General features: G+C 47.7%; 2 protein-coding genes across 8 annotated transcripts in view; one reads left to right on the forward strand and one right to left on the reverse strand.

The window, feature by feature from the left end:
* Positions 1 to 17495, reverse strand: part of CBX5 (chromobox 5) — a 229513-nt gene that overhangs the window by 103620 nt on the left and 108398 nt on the right. Inside the window, exon 1 of one of the 4 annotated variants that reach the window (XM_085654747.1) lies at positions 1815 to 1992. The exons of 2 other annotated variants lie outside the window; for them this stretch is intronic. The gene's annotated coding sequence lies outside the window, so the exon portion shown is untranslated. Of the gene's footprint in view, positions 1 to 678; positions 956 to 1814; positions 1993 to 17495 lie in introns of those variants that run through there. One more of the 4 variants, XM_085654744.1, reaches the window with a different exon arrangement.
* On the forward strand, positions 1231 to 8934 carry HNRNPA1 (heterogeneous nuclear ribonucleoprotein A1). Of its 4 annotated transcripts, none has more exons than XR_014981511.1 (12): positions 1245 to 1380; positions 1891 to 1956; positions 2379 to 2495; positions 2580 to 2726; positions 2819 to 3029; positions 3303 to 3398; positions 4076 to 4189; positions 4368 to 4433; positions 4660 to 4812; positions 4894 to 5040; positions 5568 to 7147; positions 8811 to 8934. XR_014981511.1 is itself a non-coding variant. In XM_085654734.1 (12 exons), the coding sequence occupies exons 1-11, from the start codon at positions 1366 to 1368 to the stop codon at positions 5243 to 5245; spliced, it is 1182 nt and encodes a 393-aa protein (XP_085510860.1). In that variant the 5' UTR covers positions 1247 to 1365; the 3' UTR covers positions 5246 to 5251; positions 5568 to 5890. The 4 variants fall into 4 exon arrangements, 2 of the variants coding, with proteins under 2 accessions (XP_085510861.1, XP_085510860.1); XM_085654734.1 differs by lacking the exon at positions 8811 to 8934 and adding an exon at positions 5196 to 5251 and having other exon boundaries at positions 1247 to 1380; positions 5568 to 5890; XR_014981512.1 differs by lacking the exon at positions 1891 to 1956 and having other exon boundaries at positions 1231 to 1380.

Genomic DNA, 17495 nt, shown 5'->3' on the forward strand with positions numbered 1-17495 from the left:
TACATACACAATTTTTATAGGTAAGATTACAACACCCAACGACAATTGTGGTGGTAATTGCCTCCCTATATAGACCGTGTTCAAATACGGAGGAAGGACCACCTGAAAACGTGTCATAATGGGAAATGAAAGGAGCTTGCTCTCGTTACAATGTAAATAACGATGTACACAACACAAGCCAACATCCGAGCAATCCTCGTGTATCACGGGGAGACCGCTAGTGCTCAAATGGGCCTTGGATGGCATCAGAATGTACCAGAATCAAATGAATAACAACATATCACACAAAAGGACCGGTGGTAAAGGGACGAATGCTATACCGTCACCCATTCACCAGATACGCACACCTTCCTTTGTGCTTTAACACCAAGCTCTGCCCAAAATGGCGGTTAAAAAAAGTGCCCGAAAAAAAAAAAAAGGTCTGGGGATGAGGACAAATGCACCCACCCAGCGCGGAAGGTATAGTCTACCCCTCCCCCTTTTTATTGGTCATTTTGTCGCAAGTCTTTACGGCGTGCCTACTAGATAGGCGTTACCTGCCACGCAAAAAGCTGCACCCGTTCCTCTCACGTACAACAGCGAAGGGAGAGCGGGGTTTGCAAAAGTGTAACAATCACGTACAATACCATATACCACCCAAAACTGCACTCTTCACTAAATGTAGATTAACGCACTCACCTAAAACGATTACAGCGCTAGAGATATCTTTAATGAAGGCTCTTAGAAGCAGTCAACATATGCCGCTGTAGCCTGGTTTTAGTCCCCTGAAACAGCCAACTGAAAAGCGCCGAACACCGCCACCAAAGCCCCGCCAAAACAAGACCGATTGCGCTTGCGCATAACAGACTTACAGCCCTTTACTTGTCACGTGGGATCTTGGTGAGGTTTTTTTTTTTTTATCAACTATACAGAGCTGGCATTTTTTCCTACCAGTTCATCGAATCCCTCTAAAAATAAGATAAGCCACGAGGGAAGGGAAAGATATTAAAATGTTAATTCCTTGCATTGGTCACCGATGAATACTTCGAAACTGTAATTGACAGATTGGAAAACGAATGAAAACAAGAGATTCAGGAATGGAGAGCCAATGATATCCAGGCTTGCATGCTTGAGGTGCACTGCCTCTCCTCCTACCGGCAGGAGGCGTCAATTGGGAAAACGAAGATGGGGTAACATAGGAACAGTCGGCTAAGCCAATCACTTCTTGTGACGTGCCGGTTGAGTTAGAGGCGCCCAATCGGCTGTGCAACAAGGCGGAGCACGTTCGATTATTAAAGACGAGCTCATCTTTTCTCTGTCTCTTCTCCTCCTGCTCAAGGACTGAGCTGTGATCAGAAGAGCGAAAATCCAGTGAAAGCCTGCGCCATGTCGCGAAACGAGGTAAGTCTGAAGTAGGGTGGCCGTTAAAGATATCTAGTTAAAATTATGAACAGGGTTGTTTCTAAAACGGCGTCCTATAACTACTGTGTGCGACCTATATAATTAATTGTATACAGGTTGTAAAAACATCCCGTTAGTTACACCCCCCCCAATTGGTGGTGATCTAGTAAACGGGCACAATGTACATCGCTTTATCCGGGCTATTAATTATATAACCTATAGTATATACATCTGGCTCGAAACATTTGAAGAATCGGTTTTTTTCTAAAACTATTTTTAATAGCCGAGCCTGCCGTGCAAATTATCCGCACTCGGCTCCACAAAATACAATGCGGATCCGAGACTGGCCCATAAAAGCGAGTCTTTTGTAATGTCATTCTATCGACCAAAATGGCGTTCGTTCCCTCTTTGTAGAGGTTCTGACCTACGCTTACCCGTAGTAATTTGCAGCGTTCTGCGCAGAGTGTTGATATGGAAAAACAACCGGACGCTGTTTGTTTTCTTTCGTAGTATGAATACGCCTCCGAAGCGCCCCGGGAAAGGCGTGGCGGCTCAAGGCGAGACAACTCCCGCGAGGTACCAGCGCTTTTCTTTCTCCTCACTGCACTCTGCGCAAGCGACGCAAACTGTCTTCCTGTTAGGTAGTCCGAGTGATGGGCGCCATATTGTTAGGACGGCCATTGTTGAACAGCTCTTACGTGTACCCGGAAAGTCGCAAACTATAGGCGGCCATTTTGCCAAAGGGAGTTAAGAGGGAGGCCATTTTGGTTTGAGCCCGAACGCCATATTGGTACGTGTTGCCAATATCATTTTTCGGGTCAATTATCATGGTGTAGATTTGTTTGAAAAGAGAGATCGCAATTTTGAGATCGCAATTCTGAAAACATAACGAAGTTGATTTTTTACATAATTTAGTTTGCCCTGGCACTAATCGTTATTTAGGAGTACATGATGTCTTCACCTTATAGACGATCATGTTTGATACTGATTTTTTTTAGATGAACAAAGAACCAGAACAGTTTCGAAAGCTTTTCATTGGGGGTTTGAGCTTTGAGACAACCGACGAGAGTCTCCGTACTCACTTTGAGCAATGGGGTCAACTAACCGACTGTGTGGTAAGTGGTCTGTTTGTTGTTTATGGGCATATATTTTTTCCTCTTAGGTGCTTTCGCTAAACATAGTTTTCCGTATTCTTATAGGTTATGAGAGATCCTAACACCAAACGCTCAAGAGGGTTTGGTTTTGTAACGTATTCTACAGCAGAAGAGGTTGACGCTTCAATGAATGCGAGACCTCACAGGGTAGATGGACGTGTTGTGGAACCAAAGCGAGCTGTTTCCCGAGAGGCAAGTAGTTTGATTGCTGGCTTTAAATACAACTCTCCCTTTTAAACCAGCGGATGCGAGTTTGCTAAAGTTATTCTTGGTCCTCTTTGTAGGACTCTCAAAGACCAGGTGCGCACCTGACGGTAAAGAAAATCTTTGTTGGCGGTATCAAAGAAGACACAGAAGAGCACCATTTGCGCGATTACTTTGAAGAATATGGCAAGATTGAAGTAATTGAAATTATGACCGACCGTGGCAGCGGCAAGAAGAGGGGTTTCGCATTCGTTACATTTGATGACCACGACTCTGTGGACAAGATTGTCAGTAAGTTTGTTACTAATTAATGAGGCTTTATTTGTTCTCCTAGGTCATACCAAACCTCAATTGTATTGGTTCGTGTTTCAATAGCAATGCCCCAAAACGGGCCTTGCAAATGTGTTCATCAGCTCTTGGTAAAGTTCTATGGATCTGGAGGTGCAGATGACGCGTCTAGTATAGCCTGTAATTGCACCCAGGTATCCTTGGGAGGGTGGGGTTACGTAGACAAACACGACTGTGGGCTTCTCTTTTAAACTTACTCTTGTACTCCTTTTTCAGTTCAGAAGTACCATACTGTGAACGGTCACAACTGTGAAGTACGCAAAGCTCTCTCCAAGCAAGAAATGGCAACCGTGTCTCAGAGAGGGGAGAGTGGTAATTACACCTTTTGAATTTACATTTCAATCAATATGTATTACGGACATTTTAACGAAGAGATACACTTTTTTTTTTTTAAATCCAAAGTAGGCAGTTCATGATGGATCTGGTTGATTTATTTTAATTTTTGGCCCAAATGGACCTCCATAGCAGCGGTGTCCAAAGAAAACAGAGTTGTGTGCTGTAATCCTAATTTCTGGTGTAACTTAGTAGACGCAAAAAAAAAAACAAAGAACTTTAAAGACTGCAATACCTGACTACAAATGGAGGCCCAGCACGATATAAGGCAATTGATCTAGCCTTTAAAATTGCTAGCATGTCCTTTACTGCACTCCTGAGATCGGACACAGGTTATATATGGAACCGGTTTCCACTACCTGAAGAAATGACTCCCCGATAAAGTGTTAACCGTATCTAATGGGCTATTATCAATCTAGAACGTTTGGCATTTATTTAATTTAGGCCCGCCTACCATGGTAGTAAATGTCATTCTTTTATTAAATGTTAGTTTCCTTGCGTTAATAAAATCCCACACATGTAGCAGCACTTGGTTCGGGCTCTCCGATGTGTGGGGCGCGTCGGCTTGGAGCAGAACCGTGTCCATCCCATTAATAGCATTCCTGTGATAAGGCGATACTGGACTTGTTTATGTATGCTACCTACATTATTTACAGGTCGTGGTGGTTCTTCAGGAAGCTTTAGCGGAAGAGGTGGCGGATTTGGTGGCAATGATAACTTTAGTCGAGGTGGTGGAGCCGGGAGCTTCGCAGGCCGTGGGAATAGTAGTGGTAAGTGTTAAGAAATTGGGTTGAGGCGGACTTTTTAACCGTATCTGAACAGGTGGGCGAGCACAGTATATAGAGTTGCCGATTTAGGAGTAGCGAACCTCTTAAATATGGCAAGTGAAACAGCACAGTGAGTTCATAACAAGAGTGTAGATATAATTTGTTTTCTTCTTTCTGTCAGGTGGTTTTGGTGGTAGTCGAGGCGGCGGATATGGTGGTGACGGCTACAATGGATTTGGCAATGATGGTATGTTTAAAACGGCTGTCATGAAATGTGTGCCCTTTACATTGTGTATGATAAACAGCAAGACCAGCCTGTATAGTGGGGTGTCCGGGGGCCACCATTCTTTAGTGGGCGTGCAACTGGTAGTGGGTGATACCCTGTTACATTAAAGCATTGTGCTCGTCACCTATAGTTGGCTGATAAATTCTGGCCTGGCGTCCTTGAGTAATTTTGTTCACTAAATTTACAGGTGGTTATGGTGGAAGCCCACCGTACTCTGCTGGCAACAGAGGCTATGGCGGCGGAGGTGGAGGATATGGTGGAAACCAGGGGGGTGGATACGGCGGTGGCTATGATAATTACAACAACGGTGGCGGAGGTGGCGGATTTGGCGGTGTTAGTGGTGAGTAAACTTTCATTCCAACATTATTACTCAAGTTTTGGTCTCATAATCGAGATGCTAAAAAAAAATGATCTACCCTAGGGAACTATAGTGGTGGTGGTGGCGGCGGCGGCGGAAACTACAATGACTTTGGCAGTTACAACAGCCAGTCCTCCAACTTTGGCCCAGTGAAGGGTGGCAATTTCGGTGGAGGAAGGAGCTCTGGCCCTTACGGTGGCGGTGGAGGAGGTAATGTATAGTACAGCCATCTAATTTCTTAGTTGATCTTGTTCAATTGGGTTATATGTAACAACTCCCCTGTATATGCGCTGGAGTAAATTTAAAAGAAAAAGGGATTGAGGGGTCCTATCCAGACTCTTTCAAAGTACCGTTTTCTTCTCCAGGTGGATATGGATCGAACGGCGGTTATGGAAGTGGCGGCAGAAGGTTTTAAATTTCGGTATGGTCCTTAATTTCTTCATGGCAACATGAATTAAGTAGAGAAAGTCCCAGAAACCTTAATTGCTATCGTTACAAAGGGAGGGCAGAGAGACTTAGGTAATTGTACATCTGAGTGCCTGTAAGCAGTTCACCAGTGTCCAATTATGGTCCCGCTGGTAATGCAAATCACAAGTGAAAGTAAAGGGGACGTTTTAGTAACGGTACCAAGAGAATTAATAATTTGTAGGTCGTGAACAGGGCTTGGGGAGGGAAACTGGCTTTGAATTATGTTGAGATTGTAGATTAACGAAACTTTATTCCATATTGTTCAACAGGAAACAAAGCTTAGCAGGAGAGGAGAGCAAGAGAAGTGACAGGGAAGCTGCAGGTTACCGCAGTTTGAACTCAGCCAGCAAAGGACAGTTGTGGCAAGGGTCTAGCTGCTACAAGAAGACTTTTTTTTTTTTAGAGAAACATTTATGAATGGGACAAACGCGAGGACTTTTGTGGCGATTAATTATATGTACAGGTTCTACAGTAGTTGTGTTTGAAGTGAGGAGAATTAGTAGTTTTTTGTTTTTTTTAAACTTTTTTTTCACACTTTGTTTACAAATTGTAAAGTCTGATCATGGCGCAAAATAAACACGTCTTTTTATAACGGGTGTGTATCTCGTGTGTCAAAATTAGAATGGGTAATAAGTCTTCAAGCACCATGGCACGTGAATGGTTACGTCAACCTAACAGTGCATGCCTGCATAATTGCATGTATTTGCCACTCGACTAAATATCCTGTGGCGTGACAATACTGGTTGTAAAGTGCCTTTAGGCCGCCTCTTTGGGTTTTTGTTTTTGCCAGCGAGGTTCGTAAAGGTTAATCCTATCGCTGTATCAGTATGTAGAGGCATTCATTACTGCTGACCGTGTGCGTGTTCTTAAAAAAAATGGCAATTTGATTTCAATAAGGCATGTGGGGCCTATTTTGAATACTGAAAGGGGCCGGTATAGATGTCTTCAGCATTCATATAATACTATTAGACCACCGATTCCAGCTTAACGTTGGTCTGAGTAAGATAAGAGAACTATATGAGGTAATTTAAGGGGATCGGCAATAGTTGAAAATGACCAAGCTGGGTTTGCTTTGATGGGAGACTCTGCGGCTATGGATGAAATGGTCTCTGCCAAACGTGCAACCTCTTAGCTTGCTAAAGGACCTGTAGCATACCATCCGATGATGACGGAACACGAGAAGTCAAGATCTAAGTAGCTTTTCAGATGGAAGATGTGGGAAGCGTAGAAAGCACGGAGAGCGAACGCACACTCAGCTGAGTGTAGAAACGTGGAGAGACCCAGGAATACTTATCAGTTCAGACCAGCTGCTAGCAAGATGAGCTGCAGTTCCTTCGAGACAGCTAGAAGAGATCAGTTAATCACCGGAAGCAGTCAGACAAAGTAAGCAACATTCCTCTCAGACTAGCAGGCAGAACCAGAAGGCAAGTTTGACTCTTGGTAGGTAAGAACAGATTTTATTTACGTCAAGCGCAGTGGGCTGTTAACGTTTATAATGTGGTGGTGGGGGGTGCATTAGATTCGGTAAAGGTAAATTATGCTGGTAATGGTGGGCTCCATGAGGTTACCTTACTGTGTGCAGCAATCACTTAACTAGCTCAATTCCGCATAGTGACTTGCTATTATTAGCATGCTGTATGGCATCCGCGTAAACACATGGTTTTCTTAATATCATTAAGAAACGCTTAAAACGTTTTTTGGTGTTTTCGTCAACCGTTTTGGGTAAACGTTTTGACACACATTTACTTTGTACTTTTCTATTTCCTAGAACTGGGTGACGCATGTGCTATCCCCCACTGATATGATGACGTAATGCACGTATGCTGCTTCCATCTGTCATGATGGACAGGTAAGGTCGGTCATTTAAGATCGTTGCCTGGGCGCAATCGCCTCTAAGGGTGTTAGCTTTAAAACTGTTTGTTCCCTTATGTAAGCGCAAATGAGTTCCGTATTCTTCAATAGCACCTGCATTGGACTGGGTTGTCTTAAAGCGTACATCCTGGCTAGCTGAAGCAGTCCTGGACTTTACATTTGCCCCGCTTAGGATATTTACTCGTCCATCTGAGAAGTCGCACATAAAAGGTTAGCAGCGCAAGAAAAAAAACCGATGGGTTAAAATTGTATTACTTTAACATGCGAGAAGCGTTTAACTAGGTGTGAAAGCACATTCAATTTTTGACTAATGGAAGTGTCCCTACAGGGTGTTGGTATAGAACCATTCCACTTCCCCTTTTTACTTTACTTATGGTTCGGATAGCTTTTGTGGGCTCGTTACATAGTTGCACCAATTGTGATAACGCGCTAGCTAGGTATCCATATGGTCTTTAATATGGCCCACTAACTACTTGAGCTTTCAATCAGTATTGCCAGAGGTGGAAGGGCGGTGTTGCACAGTAAATGGGGAAACCACGTGCACTGTTTTTAAGGCTTCTCCAAAACATGAGACATGTTATATCACAGCCCTTCTAATTGGTTGACTTAATTGTCGCTCATTAGCTGGGTGGGCTTTCCTTCAACTGGTTTACTGCCACTCTAGCATAGAGCTTCAAACTGGGGGTCAAAGCTTTTAACACTGCCCTAGAGCATGAACATGTTGCCATGTCCTGAAAAACGCCAACTGCAAAATAAAGTCTGCAAGAGAAGGTTTCCTGCGTGCTTTTTTCACCCTGTTGCTAACTGTCCTCTTTGTTGACTAATGCTTCCTTAAACAAAAACTTTATGAAACTAGTTCCTGCTGACGCAATGACATTAATTTGTTAGGCATGGGGCCATGCCGATTTACTAATTGCAAAATGCGTTTTTTGCGACGTACATCTCAGACACTGTTTGCTATTCCTAATTGGGTTGCAAATTGCCGGCTTCATTAATTGTTAATGAGGCAGGTGCAATTTCTGGCCCCATTAGGAATTTCTGGCCCTCCCAGGGATGGTAGCTGCTGGGGTCAGCCAACTACCACATCTGACTGGTTTTTAAATAAAGCAGTTTCTTTAGGGAAATGGGATGCATTTGAAAACATCTTTCATTTTTTAAGAGAAGGCAGTGGTCCATGGGCCTGCTCTTGGACTCCCTATGAGGAAGGGAATGCCTTTGCCACGCCCCTACCTAATAGCGAGTCGCAAACCCTATTTTGCGGGTAGTTAATAGGTTACTGACTTGCAAAATCGGTTTTGTACATGTGGACAGACCTAGTTTGCTGTCTAACGAGCCGATTGCCCATTTGCGGCCTCAAAAACAGTTGTACATCTGGCGTGGGAGATGAAAGTGGCATGCCTTGAATCACAGGATGTTGGGCATCCCTGCTGAGATGCTAACGTAACCGGGTTCCTCAGCTTTGAGGTCGTCCACTCTGTTAAGTCACATCCTCTTGCAAATCAGATAATACCTACAGGGGTTGCCTATGCTTGTGTTTTCAATGGCGCTCGGCCTTATCATGCTCTTAGGTTAATTGTATTTAGGGCCCTGTTGATGTGGTTGTTTGTATCCATTGATACCTTTTTTCTTTCCTCCAACAGGAATAATAAAGGCAGCTGGAAATAAGAAAGCCCTGTGGTGAACATTTGATGCTGTTGTGCAGCGAAGAAGTTTCTGTTGTGCAGATTAATGATTTAATAAAGTTAATTTTTGTTAACAGTGCAAGGTTTTATCTAAATGATGTCATACATTGCCATAAAGTACTCTGTAGTTGCTAGTATCAAAATCATTCCGGACTCGCTGATTAACCCTGTTGTACTGTGTTGACCTCTATGTTGTAATTGCGGCAAGTCCATTACGGACTAGTACTACGATATTTAGGCCAAGATAGTAGATGCTTGCATCCCACACCATTGGATTTGAGGAACGGGGATTGTGCTGTTTAGTTAGCAGTGTATCCAACTATGCCACTGGGGGTTTGAATCTGTTCACTAGATTGTACAATTCACATTTTTTTTTAAAAAAAAATAACACTATATCACAACACAGCTTCCTCTCCTTTTGCTAGTTGACTTTGTGCTTGTCTGTGGCAGTTTACAGTGCTTTGTTGCCTTTTGGCTAGGTAGGTGATATTGAAATACCATAGAAGGAATTGGCTTTTGATACTTTAAATAAAATATCAACCAGCTTCTTTAGGACGAAACTACTGAAAGATTTTACCATTCTCGAGTCAAGAATTTGCTGCTCAAGCCCTTATTCTGTCAAGCATGGATTATCGTAATAGTCTTGGCATTTCGAATGCTTGTGTGTTCTAAATAAGGTTCTACATGATTTGGTCGTCCGGTTATTACTTGGTTTGATGAGACAGGAGCATGTCTGTTAAATTGCACTGGCTGCCTACTGACCAGGATCTAATTCGAGTCTCTGGGCTATGTTTATTATGCAGTCCATGGAAGAGAGCCCCCTTTCCCTGCATAATTTCACTTTTTACCTCCATATGCTCCCCAAGGTCAAGAAATCCAAAATGAGAGCTCAAGCATTTAACAGCCAAAAGGCTGGAATGCTTTATTTATCCCATAGTAAAAAGGAGAACTGCTCTTTTCTTTTTACAGAGTCCCTGAAACTTTATTTTACAAATAATTCGGAGATGTTTTGCTTAATCAAAAAAATTAACGGAATACGAAAGCATACAAGAGACCATTGCTCCCAAAACATGGAAACCGTTCTTCAAAAAAAAAAAAAAATCTTAAATGTAGATTATATTAAAAGACCTGGCCTGGGGGACTTGACCAGTTATTACTTCTGCCGACTTTTGAATGACAGAATAAGCGGAGGGTCCGGCGAATTGATACTCCTCGGCCTGTCTGCTGCAGTGCAGTCCACACCACTGATCATAAGGTGCTGCTCCAGCAATTAAATGGATGGATAAAAGCATTAGTCCACACCACTGATCATAAGGTGCTGCTCCAGCAATTAAATGGATGGATAAAAGCATTGATCTCCAATCGAACACCACAAGAATTTCACACAACTATGCTGGGGTTTACCACCAGAGGCATTTATAATCTCTTATGTATATAACCAGGGGTGATCCTACTATAACAACTCAATGTGTGCCCCCCCCCCCCCCAACCTTATCTCAGGCCTTTTTCCTACCCAGAAGCATCAGGTGATTAGATGAATGATAGTATCCAAGTGTTGATTCTTCACAGATCCAACACAAAATAAAACGGGGGGGGGGGGGTGCCTCTGGCCATTGTATGTGAGCGGAATGCATCATCATAAAAGCATCTGTACGATCTGCGGAATCAATCGCCAAACTTAATCCCTGTTCGTAATTAACAAGTTAAAGTGAGCCATCCCTGCTTGTAACCTCAGATCACTCAAAAAAAAGCGGGGGCAACAGCCGTACTCCGAGTCAGAGCAATATGGTGATCCTTTTGAACTTTGAGTGCCACTCCTCTGTTGAGGGTGTACATACGCATGTTACCCCATTATATTATAATAGCCCTCATACAGCGTCAGGAGACTCCTGAAGTGTATTCCCACAAATATATTCTTTCCTGCAAGAAACGCAACTGTTGGATAATAATTGCCCCACACGTTGCCAAATAGTTCGGGACATCACTGGGCCTCAAAGAGGGGCTCCTCCTGGGCCCCACATCAGTACACTCCCCGCCTCCACTTCCTCATAGTAGGTGACTTGGCCTGGGACCAAAGTGCCGCTATATCCCACTTCGCCAACACCGTTCCCAGGAATCGCTTGTCGGCCTTGGATCCATCAAGGCCGTCAAACACCCCAAAGAGCAAGCGTAATGGGTCAAACACCCCAAAGAGCAAGCGTAATGGGTCGTGGGGAACCTCCCACCCAAGGGCCCGTGTGAGCTCAAGTTCCACCCCTCTCCAGAAAAGCTGCGTGAGTGCAACGCGTGCAGGCCGGGGAGGGGCACTGCAGACGCGCTGGAGTAAGGTATGGCGGTAGTAGAGTTGGACGAGACACAACTTGGGGGAGGTTGTCAAGGTCTTGGGGGCCATAAGGGCGTCACTCCAATCCACCTCCTCCAGTGGGCCCAGCCACCCCTCCCAGCGGGCTCTGAGCCGATCAAGTGACGCAGGGCCATTGTTCACCAGGGGTCGGTAAATTCTCCCTCCCCCCCCCCCCCCCCCCCCCCCTTTGCCTAGGTTCCCCATCATCACCTGGGCCTCCAAGGGGCTAAATTCCGGGAGAGAGGTGGGGGACGGAATGTGTGTGGAGTGCATGCCTGAGTTGTAAGTACTTGTTAAATTGGGAGGCAATTGCGTTGTTGCAGGTCCGCGAAAGATCCAATATGGTCCCCTACCCAGACGTCTCCAAGTAATGAGATCCCAACGACAGAAGTCCTGGAAGGATGAAACCTCCCGCAGCCAGGTTCCACTCCACAGGGGCGTCTGTTTAGTGAGTTTCCGGTCCCATCGCACATGTCGGAGGGCTGTACGCCAGGCCATTATCACCGTCCTAGTGATTGGGGGCAGAGCCTGTGGCACGGGGCTTCCGTGGGTACGCTTGGATCTGCACCAAGTCCATTGCCCTGAGTTCCACCCGGTACGCCGGGTCAGACCAGCCGCCCGCGAACCAGTCGTGAATGGCGATGAGCCTCGTGGCCAGGTAGTAGAAGTGGAGATTAGTCAACCCCATGCCCCCTTCAAAGGGGAGAATGCAGCAATGTGCTAGAGATATTCGCAGCCTCCTGTTACCCTATAAAAACAGTGTGAAGACGCCATCCAATTCAAGAAACCAGTTGCCTGGAAGGTGGGTGACGATATTTTGTAATACATAAAGGAAGCTGGGAAGGACCATCATTTTAAAGAGGGCACTTCTGCCCAGAGGGTTGAGAGGGAGGGATTTCCATTTCCTGAGGTCCGCCTTGGCCCTAGCGACCAGGGGCGTAATATTCAGAGCCCACTCGAGTTCCGGAAGGAAGGCAACCCACACACCCAAGTATTTGAAGGATTGTCTGCAGAGAGGAATAGTCGTTTGCCAGTCAAAGCACCCCCGGGATGTATGAAGGGGGACCAGGGTGGATTTCGTCGTGTTGAGTCGGAGGCCGGAGACCCGCTCAAAGGCAGAAAGGGCGTCCAGGCATCTAGGGCCGGAGTGCTCCGGTTCCACCAAAAAAAGGAGGGCGTCATCTGCGTATAGAGCTATCTTGTCAATCTGAGTCCGATCCCAGGCCCAACCACAGATGAGGGGGTCTTGGCGGATGAGGGAAGCCAGGGGTTCAATCGCCAACGTGAATAGAGGCGGTGAGAGCAAGGAGCCCTGACGGGTGCCCCTTCGGATGGGGATCGTCTCAGATAATTTGCCGTTAATGAGGACACGTGCCCTGGGACCCAAATAAGACAGCAGACAGGGGAGGCAAAACCCATCCTCTCCAGCACGTCCTCGAGATAACTCTAGTCCACCGTATCAAATGCTTTTTCAAAATCTATAAAAAGCAGAGCCAGGTACGGGGTGAGGTGATGACGGTGGGCAAGGGCCAGGTGGAGGCGGCGTATGCAATGTCTGGTGCCCCGGGCAGGCATGAAGCCACATTGGTCTGGATGGACGAAGTCCTGCAGGTGGGGACGGACCCGTTTGGCCACCACAGCGGCGATGATTTTGACCTCCGTATTGAGGAGAGAGATAGGGCGATATTCCGCGCTGTCGAGGGAGGGTGGCTGTGTCTTTGGGATGACCACAATGGTGGCCAGATCAGTTTCAGGCGGGAAGTCAAGTCAAGTCATAGAATTTGTATAGCGCACTACGTACCCAGAGGGTTTCAAGGCGCTTAGGAAGGGGAGGAGGGTTATTTGTCAAATATCCACGTTTTAAGCTGCTTTCTGAACGCTAGGTGGTTCTGGGTGAGGCGAAGGTAGGCGGGGAGTGAGTTCCATGTTTTAGCAGCCAGGTATGCAAAGGATCTGCCTCCCATGGTGGTCTTGTTGATGCGAGGTATAGTGGCGAGGGCTTGGCTGGAAGATCGTAGTTGGCGGGAGGGGGTGTAGAAGGACAGTCGAGAGTTGAGGCAATCTGGTCCGATGTCGTAGAGTGATTTGTGTGCGTGGGTAAGCAGTCGGAAGGTGATCCTCTTATTGACGGGTAGCCAGTGGAGGTCTTTAAGGTGATCAGAGATGTGTTCGTTGCGAGGGATGTCTAATATGAGCCTGGCTGATGCGTTTTGGATTCGTTGGAGTTTCTTCTGGAGCTTTGCGGTAGTACCCGCGTAGAGGGTGTTTCCGTAGTCCAGTCGGCTCGTGACAAGAGCGTGGGTAACTGTTTTCCTTGTTTCGAGGGGGATCCAGCGAAATGTTTTTCTGAGCATGCGAAGAATGTTGAAGCAGGAAGAGGATACGGCGCTGACTTGTCTGTTCATTGAGAGTGAAGAATCCAGGATGACGCCTAGGTTCCGTGCGTGGTCTGTCGGGATGGGTGCTTTTCCGAGGGCTTCAGGCCACCAGGAATCGTCCCATGCAGAGGGGGATGTACCTAAGATGAGGACTTCAGTTTTGTCTGAGTTCAGTTTCAGACGGCTTTGTTTCATCCATTCGGCAACTTCTTTCATTCCTTCGTGTAGGTTAGTTTTGGCGGTGCTAGGGTCATTGGTGAGAGAAAGGATTAGTTGAGTGTCGTCCGCGTAGGAGATGATGTTGAGGTTGTGTCGGCGTGCGATGGCCGCGAGGGGGCTCATGTATACGTTGAAGAGGGTGGGACTGAGTGAGGATCCTTGAGGGACGCCGCAGATGACTTCAGAGGCCTCGGACTTGAATGGAGGAAGGCGGATTCTCTGGGTTCTTCCGGTGAGGAACGAGGTGATCCATTCAAGTGCTCTTCCTTGGATTCCGATGTTATTGAGGCGTTGTAGAAGGGTGCTGTGGCAGACTGTATCGAATGCTGCAGAAAGGTCGAGGAGGATGAGGGCGACTGTGTCTCCGTTGTCCAGTAGAGTTCGAATGTCGTCTGTTGCTGCGATGAGGGCGGTCTCAGTGCTGTGTTTGGCTCGGAAGCCGGACTGTGAGGAGTCGAGGGATTTGTTGGCTTCGAGGAAAGCGGCGAGCTGGTTGTTGACGGCTTTCTCGATGACTTTGGCCGGGAATGGAAGAAGCGAGATGGGGCGGTAATTTTTGAGTTCGGTGGGGTCCGCTGTTGGTTTTTTCAGAAGGGCAGTGAGTTCGGCGTGTTTCCAGTCTTCTGGGAAGGTAGCGGAGTTGAAGGAGCAGTTGATGACGTCTCGGAGGTGCGGTGCTATGACGGAGTCTGCTTTGTTGAAGATGTGGTGAGGGCATGGGTCTGTGGGGGATCCTGAGTGGATGGAATTCATCAGGCGGATGGTGTCCTCAGTGGAGATTGGGTTCCAAGCGTTAAGGGTGTTCACGGGGGGAAGGTGGTCAGCAGATGGTAGGGTGGGTTGGTTTCCGGGTTGGTTGTCAAAGCTGTTGTGGATGTCTGCAATCTTGTTGTGGAAAAAAGAGGCTAGGGAGTCGCAGAGGGTTTGAGAGGGGGTGATGTCGTTGGAGTTGGCCGAGGGATTGGAAAATTCCTTGACGATGTTGAAAAGTTCCTTGCTGTTGTGGGCGTTGTTGTCAAGTCGATCCTTGAAAGCTGTTTTCTTGGCTTTTCGGATCAGTTGGTGGTGGGTGCGGGTGGCGCTTTTGAAGGCGTCCTTGGTGCTGGTGGTTGGGTCTTTTTTCCAGGCCTTTTCAAGGGAGCGGCAGAGTTTCTTGGACTTCTTGAGATCATCGTTGAACCATGAGGCTTTCTTGCTGCCAGGTTTGCTTTGACGTTTTTTCAGTGGAGCTAAGGTGTCGGCGGTGTTGGATAACCATAGGGTGAGGTTGGCGGCGGCTTCGTTGGCGTTAGAAGAGAGGGCTGGGGAGTTTCGAAGGAGCGATGCGGAGATTTGGTCCGTGGTGATTTTGTTCCAGTTTCTTTGCAGGGTAGGTTGGGAGTGGATGATGGGTTTCGGCTTGTTGTAGATGAAGTGAACGCAGCTGTGGTCGGTCCAGAGGAGATCCGTAGTGTGGCAGAAGGAGATATGATTGCTGGATGTGAAGATGGGGTCGAGTGTGTGACCTGCGATGTGGGTGGGGGAAGTGACTAGTTGTTTAAGTCCGAGGTTGGCGAGCTTGTCCACGAGGGTGGAGGTGTTGTGGTCGTTGGTCTTTTCAAGGTGAAAGTTGAGGTCTCCCAGAAGGATGTAATCTTTGGAGGGGAGCGCGTGTGGGGTGATGAAGTCCGTGATGTCTTCACTGAATTTTGCGCGGGGTCCTGGTGGTCTGTAGAGGAGAGTGCCTCTGAGTGTTGTTTTGGGGTCGATGTGGATCTGGAAGTGAAGATGTTCGGAGTTGGCGAGATTGACGTCAGAGCTGGTTGAGATGCGGATAGATTTCTTGTGGACGATGGCGATTCCTCCTCCTGTGTGGCTGGTACGGTCTTTGCGGGTGATCTTATAGTCTTCAGGGATGGCAATGGTGATGTCTGGTGCGGAGGAAGCATTCATCCATGTTTCCGTAAGGAAGGCGATGTCCGGGGAAATGGTGTCTAGTAGATTCCATAGGTCAATGGCATGCCTATGGACCGATCGGGTGTTGAGAAGGATGCATTGTAGGTGGTTGGGGTCGGGAATCTGTGGTGTGGACGTAGCAGAGATGTTGTCGGTGCCGCTGAATTTGCAGGAGTAGCAGGAGAAAGGGCCATGGGTGTGTCCAGGAGCGGCAAGGACGCAGTTGGGGGCGCGACCGGGGTCGAGGGCTAGGAGGGAGGCGGCATCGTAGGTAATGCGGGAGGGCTGGACAGCTCGAGGGGCAGGGGGTCTGGCGCTGGGCGCGGTCCAGGCGCGGACGGGCGTAGACGGGCTTACCTTTGGCGCACCTTCGGCGCGGGTTGGGCGCGGACGCTGCGCGTGGACGCTGCGCGCGGGAACTACTGTCATATATGGATAGCGGAGGGGGAGGGGCGAGGGCGGCTCAGCTGGGAGGCGTGGCGGGCTCAGGGGAACACAACAACAGCAGGATCAAAATGGAGGGGAGGTCAGAGCAGGGCGCCGGGGGAAATCACACACAACAATGCAATCAAAGCAATGTAAGCGCTGTGGGATAATAGCGCTATGAAATTACGAAGCTTACTAAAAATGGAGCTATGCAGATATCACAACTTGGTTACAATGCAGCAATACGATACCACGCTGTGAGGAGCAGCGAGGGGAGCGATCACTCAAGGCGGAAGCAGCGAGTGAATCACAGCGCTGCGAGGTTTGGGGAATGCTTTTGGGTGCTTGTGGGAGGGCGGCTCAGCTGGGAGGCGTGGCGGGCTCAGGGGAACACAACAACAGCAGGATCAAAATGGAGGGGAGGTCAGAGCAGGGCGCCGGGGGAAATCACACACAACAATGCAATCAAAGCAATGTAAGCGCTGTGGGATAATAGCGCTATGAAATTACGAAGCTTACTAAAAATGGAGCTATGCAGATATCACAACTTGGTTACAATGCAGCAATACGATACCACGCTGTGAGGAGCAGCGAGGGGAGCGATCACTCAAGGCGGAAGCAGCGAGTGAAGGATCCTTAGTCTATCACATGCTTAAACAGCTCCGCTAAGTGGGGAACCAATTCATCACAATAGGTCGCATAATACTCTTGGGGGTAACCGTCGGGCCCGGGCGTCTTGCCAGAGTGCAACAGTGAGATGGCTCCATGTATCTCCTTTTGCGGTGAAAGGACGGTCCAGAGTCTCTAAGGCCGTCTGGGGAAGGAAGGGCAGCTGGGTTCCAGTCCCAGCCAACAGATCCGCCAGGAAGGACTGAGGAGGGCGGGCTGCATAGAAGGCCACAAAATATCTAGCGAAAGTTTGGGCAATGGCATGGGACGTCACGTGGTGAGTCCCGATTCCATCCCGCATCTCAGGGATGATGCGGTTAGCCTTGGGATAAGACACTAAGTTATGAAGCAATTTGCCGTTTTTTTCGCCCCACCATAGACGAGTGCCACGGAAGATCGCCAGAGCATTTTAGCGGATTCTAGCGAGATCCGACAGATCTCATCGCGAACCAGTGAAAGTTTCAGAGTGGAGTTGTCGCTGTCTGTAGTTTGGACTCCCTCCAGCTGCGCTGCCTGGGCTTCCAGCTGCAAGAGCTGAGCAGATTGCTCCATGCGTTTCACGTGGACCAAGCCTCTGGCCACACCCCGGCCTCCCATAGCGTTCCCGTTGAAGGAACCGAACCCGCATTGGCTGAGAAATAAAGGTCGCAGTTCGAGGGACTCGACAAATGT

The sequence above is a fragment of the Triturus cristatus genome, chromosome 4_1, assembly GCF_964204655.1.
Source record: "Triturus cristatus chromosome 4_1, aTriCri1.1, whole genome shotgun sequence".
Lineage (NCBI taxonomy): Eukaryota > Metazoa > Chordata > Amphibia > Caudata > Salamandridae > Triturus > Triturus cristatus.